At 40.6% G+C, this 7430-nt stretch overlaps 1 protein-coding gene across 1 annotated transcript in view; it reads left to right on the forward strand.

The window, feature by feature from the left end:
* AGPAT4 (1-acylglycerol-3-phosphate O-acyltransferase 4) overlaps nucleotides 1–7430 on the forward strand; it is a 63217-nt gene that overhangs the window by 20572 nt on the left and 35215 nt on the right. The window contains exon 2 of the mRNA XM_010584480.1: nucleotides 6840–7009. Coding sequence (XP_010582782.1) covers nucleotides 6840–7009 — 170 coding nt within the window. The remainder of the gene's footprint in view (nucleotides 1–6839; nucleotides 7010–7430) is intronic.

Consider the following 7430-nt stretch of genomic DNA (forward strand, 5'->3'; position numbering starts at 1 on the left):
CATATTCTCTGCCCTGTTCTACTGGGGATGGGGTGAGTGAGCGGTGGCTGTGTGGCACTTAGCTGCTGATCAAGGTTAACCCACAACAGTCCTTTGTCACACCCAGTTTGGGACAACACAGCTGAGGAAGTGTTTGAGAAAGGGAAGAGAATAATGAAGGTTTTTCTGAAAGCTGATTTTGCCATAAACCAAAGCAGGGTCAAAGGACCTTCATGAGAGATCCAGTTTTGGGGAATAATACCTCAAGATGGGCATCATAACATCCCAATCCTCTGGGGGTATAGAGGATCTGAGGCTCACAGCACGCTGAATGAAAAAGATATTAGCAATGTACGAGGGGAGTTGAGCTGCTTCAGAAATAGTTAGTACAGAAGCACAGCTCCTCCTAGCTCCTTGGCTTAGCTGCTGACTGGTGTTAACCCATAACATGTTTTTCTCAAATAATATGAAAAAAAAAGTATGGGGTTCATCACCAGACTTCTGGGTCTATCCCAGTGGAACAGATTATCCATCTATTCCCCTCCTCTCCCATTCACTGAAATCTAAACTGACCTGACTTACTTATACTGTCTTTTCACAAAAAGAAATATCATGGCCTTGGTTATTGAGGAACAAGAAGCAAAAATTTACTTTGTTTAAAACGTAGGTTGCAGTCCTGACTTGCATTTCTGTCTCTCCTAGCCTTTTCTGTACTAGCCTAGCAGGTGGGTTTTTTCGCCTGTACCATGCAAAAGTTTACAAATGTGTCAGGTATTTCTTTCTGATCTCTGAAATCCTGTTCAGAACTGGTAAAATTCTTTAGCTGCCTGTGCCCATCTAGTGGCTCCTGTGTTTAACAATATTTGTAATTTTTAATGGTGTTACCTAGTGAGTTTTTCACTTGTGTTTGCATCTTCAATTATTTGCTTTTCTTTCCTCTGTTTGTACATGCTGTAAGTCCTGTAAATAGCTGTTGTTTCTTCTGAAGGTTTATTAAGTGATGCCAGATTCTCAAATTTTATTCAGAGCAAGTTGCTCTTGGCCCTTCTGGTATCAGGAGAGGGCTTGAAAAGAAACTGTAGAGATTCAGATGCCTGGTGGCAAGTACTTGTCCATGCATTTGGTGTTTTATAAAACTTTGGGACCAGATTTGTAACCACTGTATAATTATTTCATTTGATTTTTTGAGTCTATCAATCTAAGATGGCACTTGCTTATGCTTAATATAGGTCACGCTGCTCTCATTTAAGCTTCTGTTTTGGGATTTAGGCAGTAATATGCCACCCTAACCATCAAAATGAGAACTAAAGTAACCTCGTATGTGCTGTTCATCCACGCTGTCATTTCTGCAACAACTTCATCAGCGGGACACAAAAGTTAGTCCTTGTACACTCCCCTGGGTAAGGCATGATGCAGGATCACACTTGATGAAGGCATGCCAGGAGAGGGGTGTGTGATGGATCAGGTGGTGTTTTGCTTTGTCCCAGGGTGGGCCTGTGTGCCAGAGTATGAAAGTTGTTTGGTTGTCTCTTTAGAAAGCCTTTGCTGTGCAAGCCCAAGCTAAACTAACTGATAAGGGCTATCAAATGCTGTATTATGGATCACTGCAGAACACTTAACACCTTCTTTTGTTTCTCACTTCCTGCTGATAACTAATTCTCATGAAGAACTGAACCTTGAGGTCTTTATAATAAACCTAATGGTCATGATGTAGTGAAAAGGTTTACTCAAAGCAGCTAAGTAGGGACAGTTGTTTCTTAAATTAAAGATCTGCAGGCTTAAAAATAATAAAACCTACAAGTAGGAGAAGGATGCTTGAAGAAAAAATTATTTTCCGTGCGTGTACATGGTAGGAAAAAGCCAGTGGTGTTCTGGGCAACGAGAAACCACATCCGGAAGAGATGCAGCTGCTTGGTTTCATGCCCATACAAAGCAAGTGTTGGTGTCATGGGAACTTGCCAAGCAGCATGTTTTCTTTCACCTTTTGTTGGTACTAACTCCTTTGATCAGCACATGCTATACTGACCTCAGTCATTTGTGGCAAAAGCAGCACATTGTCTTTGTTGGAATATAAGATTGGTGAAGAGAAGTACATTAAAAGAATTTCCTGCAAGCAAATGCTGAAATAAATGGGTCTCAGAGCCTGAACATAAGAAAGGACTGGGCTGTGTTTATCTTTTTCCTTGCAAGTGCATCCAGTAACTTGTTGTGATGGGTGGGGAATTAAGAGTCATCATTTCTGCCTTCCTCTCTGTTGGTGATTTCTGTCCCTAAAAGCACAGCTGTGTAATTCATCGAAGCATTATTCAAGGGAGTTGTTTACAGGATCTGCCTGGGGACTGGGGCAAAAATCTTCAAAAGCAGACCTGCAGTCAATAGAGAAAGGTTTAGTTTGTTTGGTTTTGGTTTTAAAGTTGTGTGCACGATTTTCCCCCCATCAGCCTCCCACCTTTTGCTGCAAAACAGATTTAAAGGAGGGGAAAAGAAGTCCAAAGATAGCAGTGATTGTATCACCAGCTAGGGTGAATGGGGGAGAGTAGGTAACGGGTGGTGGCACTGAGGCAAGAGGGGTTGGATCTTGGTTTTCTCTTCTGTTTAAACCAGTTGACTTACACATTTTCCTGCAGGTTGAAGACCAGGACCTCTGTCTTGGTATGGACTAGATTACTCCATTGCACCTCATTGGTGCTTACATACATACCTGCATGTGTTGCTCATGCAGAGTAAAGAAGGGGAGGGAATCTGCTTGAAGCTGGAGAGCTGATGGCTTGTCTGGCTGGGCTCTGTGAATGACCTCCCCCTCGTCTCGGGGAAAGGGGGAAGGCATTGCTTGACTTCCTAGCTGCAGGTTTTTTTCCCAAGAACTAGCTTTTTGTTCCTTTCACAGGAAATCGGTGTATTCTTTTTTATAATAATAAGTTATTTTAAAAATTTTTCTTGTAGATTTATAATAATGTTCTAGCTCTGAGCTCCAATTATTTCATGTACCTAATCAGTGCAAGCTTACAGCAGAACTCCTGCCTTCAAGTTCTCCTCATAATTACTTGTAGCTCCTGCAGAGAAGAAGGGAGTAAAGACCACAAATAAATGGCTGGTCAGGTTAGATGGCATAGTGAAGCACTAGAATAGGCTGTGTAAGGAGGCTGTGAAGTCATCAATACTTGCAAGTGTTTTGAAAACCTCCTAGGCAGCATTGCAGTTAATATAGTAGGTATTATTCAGGTGTTTAACCCTGTCTGTGGTACACAGAGGGCTTTGGAATAGTCCAGAGAAGATAATAGACTTGCTTTTCTTAGTTACCCGTAGACTTAATTAATTCTGTGGAAAAAGTTTAGGAGGTGCACCTAGTACATGTAGTCTGAAAATCTGGAAAGGTAGTAAATTATTGTAAGTCATTCTTCCACAGACAGGCATGGACTGGACTATGCTGTCTGTCAGTCTGTCTTTAGCCTTATTTTTACATTTTTTTTTTAAAAATGCTTTCCCCAGTCTTCTATGCAATGTACTCATTCATCATGCAGCCGTTCACACTGTCTGATCTTTGAAATGGTGGTCACAGCTTGCCCACTTGTCTTGCTTTTTATTTGTATTGGAGAGTTTACTATGCTTTTACCATATATTCCCATAGAATTTTCTAAGCTCTCTTTCTTGGTGTTGCCTTGATATGTAGGTTAAAGAAAATGAAGAATGTCATAAAGGAAAACAGCTCTGTTACTCTTCAAAACAGGTTACATACTTACTTGAGATCTTCAAATTATTGTACTTATTGAGTCAATACATAACTATGCTTTTAGTTGCATTTTAAAATAGGCATTTTATGGTTAATCTTCTAAGCAAGTGTTTCTATGGCTTATCAAGAGTAGTTAGCTAAAGGAATTACTAACAACTTTTACAGAAGAACAGTCTTAGCTAATGACTCATTCTTGCAAAACTTTGAGGTGGAAAATAACAAGTCTCAGTAAACTCTGTGTGTGTTTCCCTTCCCTTAAATGTTTGTCATATAACTAGTTATAGTTCAGGTCAGCCTTGGAGATGTTTTATTTTTAGTTATTTGTTCTATAAGTGCAGGCATTGAGGGAGTTGATCTGTGCAGTGAAGGGCTAGGAAGCAGTCCGCTCTCGCACAAGGTAGGGGCTGTTCTGTGTAGCAGGGTGAGGTTTTTGGTTTTTTTTATTCCAGAAAGGTAGAAAACTTAAAAATTCTAAGCAGAGAGAGTATCCATATTAGGCATTTGAAGGCGTGTTTTCTCCCTACCATCAGCCTCTCCTGAAGCTAGTTGTAACATACCGCAAGGACTCTGCCATCAAAGCAGGGATGAGATAGTTCAAGTTCTTTTGGTTTTTCCCCTTCCTTTGCATTAATTGTGTGGAAGTGTCACTGGAGGAGTTGCTTACAAGGTAGGATCCCCATGACTTGAGTGAACGTGAATTTACCAGCTCAGTTCTGATGTTCAAACTCCAAAATCTCATGAAAAGGGGTGGGGAGAAGCCTTGGAAGTCTTGGATCAGCCCTGGTTGGGAGCAAGAGAATCTTTTTCCCCCATATAAATTGATTTTTAGTTATACAGTCTGATTGGTGTACAAAGAGAAAGAAAGTTACGCTGATCGTCTACCCTGTGAAGGAGGAAGGGAGAGTGTATATGAGTGACCTTGTGCTGCTGAGCCACCACAGCAAATTTCTGGGTAATAAATTTATGTGCAGGCTGTGGAATTAAGCTGGTGCAAGAGTAGCGCAAACTAATACTGCTAGTCATTGCTTGAGAACCACAAGGAGAAAGGAGGCTGGGAAGACAGGGAAAGAAAGAGTAGGGAAGATGAGAGGAAGAAACATGTTAAGAACTTAAAGGCTGGCAGATGGTATTTATTGTATTTAATACAGAGGCGTTCAGTGCCTGCTTTGTGTTTTCTGCAGCAACTGCCTGAGCACATCAGCGACAAACGGGCATGCGAGGTGAAGAATAGGGACCTATTTCTGCAGTATTTATTTAAACAAAAAGCCTGCTTATGTGAAGCCTGAAGAATCAAACCATATATAGAAATAGTTTTGTCTATGCTTTTTTTGAATGTATTTGAGACTGAAAATATGTAACTGAAGAACTCTATGCATGTGGCACACCTGTATAGTGAGATTTGTGATGTATTATTAGCTTTGTTCAGATTCCTTAGGAAATCTTTGGCTTTTGCTGGGAAATCAGTTTCCAACCAGTAAAATCACTGTTCAGTTAATATATGGCAGTTTAGGTCTCCCTCTGTGTCTCTGACTATTGTTTTGATGCATTGTAGCATGCATTGAGTAATACATACTCCTGCCATGGTAGTAGTTACCTGCCATGATTAGAAATAAGCAGGGGAACTAAGTCAGTCATTTATCTGTACCATAAACATGGTTTTATCATATTAAGGTAATGTTATTTGAATAGAGGTTGTCTATTAGCCTGGCTGTAACGCTGTTAGATAAAATTTATTCATGTCACTAATGCCTGTTCTCCAGTGTACAGCACAATGTCATCCAAAAGCTTCAGGCAATTAATTTCACTAATGATGACTGAAAATGTAGATGACTTGTTCTTAGCTTTTTTCTGTTTTCGGTCACTAGTTAAGGCCAGTAGGGGACCTAAATTGAAAAGATTTCAGAAGTGTTTCAAAGACTGGCCTGATTTTGATCTTCCTTGAGGTGAGTGAGGATTTGTGGTGCTTTCGGGCTTTCCTGAAGCCAGGAGAGCACCTCAGTTGTCTCATCCTTTCAGCAGAGACATTCATATGGCATGGATATGCTCTGAGAAGGAGATACATTTCACTTAGCGAAGAATAACCCCTCATACTAGACCTCTGCTTTGGTGCAGAAGTTTTGTGATAGCTTTGACAGGAAGCAAACGTGTCCCTTAACTCCTCTTCTTTTCCGTCTTGACAGACAGCTCTCATTTAGTCCCATGGTCCCCCCAGCTCAGTACATGGGTTGCTTGAGGAGAGCCACTGCTTTTAGATTTTCTTTTTCCATCTCCATGGAGATCGAGCTCTCCAAGCTTGTTGGCTTTACTGACTCACCTCAACTTCCCATGCCCCAGAGCAAAGTGATTTTGAGGTATTTAACAGTGATTTTGGTGTTTCCCTACCCCACCCTTCCTCCGCTCCCCATTTGCTTCATCAATTCATCAACGAAGGGATGTGCAGATAGTTATACTATTAATAACTATTCTTGGCTCTGCACACTTTGCCAGCCACCCACCTTGTCTTTGATGTGGGGATGGATGTTCTTCATCCAATCAGAGCTATTGGCTTTGCTCTGGATGATTGACACACCCCTGTCAAATGTAGAATGCATCAGCTGTAGCAGGGCAAGTTAACAGAATGATGCATAAGGTGTACATGTAACAGACCTGGTTCCAGGTGTCTTGTCCAAGCTGCTTTCTAGTCTATAGTTGTACAGTTTTTAGAGAAGCATGAGGACCTGTATATGGCAGGAATAGGTGTGTTTGTTTCACCTACAAGCTTGTTCTGTTCTTCATGTAATTTTGTTTACTATTGTAAACCATAAATGCTAATTTTACATGTATTTTGATAAAATAATTTGTAACGTTGAATTTGCAGTTTTCACATAAATGAAACTCCTTTTTCTCAGTATCACTGTGGAAAAATTTCTGCTCCCTCTTTCCATGTAATCTCCTTATTTCCCTTATCTTCTCTGTCCCCCGCCTTCCTGTACCAAGATGTATGACTGTGGTTTATGTTCAGCATTTCAACTTCATTACAGCCCTTTCTTTGCCATGTGCTGTTGAGATGACTGATGCTTTTCAACATGTTACTAATTTGTGGCTTTGCATATGCTATGTACATTCATATATTTCTTGTTATTTATTCCAGAGATGGTGATGTTGCTGGAATGGTGGTCAGGGACTGATTGCACCCTCTACACTGACCCAGAGAGTTACCACAAGTATGGGAAGGAGAATGCCATCGTAATCCTTAATCACAACTTTGAAATCGACTTTCTCTGTGGTTGGAACTTTTGTGAAAGATTTGGGGTCTTGGGGGTGAGTTTTGTTTAGCATTTAAAATAAACTTCCTCTTCTTGGATGTGGAAAAAACCCAAAACAAATTCTCTGTGTTTTTGAAAGTTAACAGATCTGGGCTTGAATTTCACTCAGCCACTGTCCAAAATTAAGAGGGGTGAGCCTAAAGCAATGCAGTGCAAGTATGTGGAATACTGAGACAGGTTTGCTTGGGTGTTCACAGAAATTTTAAAAGCATTGCAGTTAAAGGTGATGAAGGAGATAATTTTTTTTAACCTGTGAAGGTCACTACAGTTGTTTTTCTCTGTGTGCTTGCTAGGTAACTATTACGGTTCATTGTGCTGCAGAAAGATGAGCTGCTCTCTGGTTCTTTCCCAGTAAATTGTAGAATTTGTTTGCTTTCTCCAGTGTAGTCTTACAGATCCACAGTTAGAGTTTGAAT

This window comes from Haliaeetus leucocephalus, unplaced genomic scaffold (assembly GCF_000737465.1).
Source record: "Haliaeetus leucocephalus isolate CR32 unplaced genomic scaffold, Haliaeetus_leucocephalus-4.0 Scaffold992, whole genome shotgun sequence".
In the NCBI taxonomy this organism is placed as follows: domain Eukaryota; kingdom Metazoa; phylum Chordata; class Aves; order Accipitriformes; family Accipitridae; genus Haliaeetus; species Haliaeetus leucocephalus.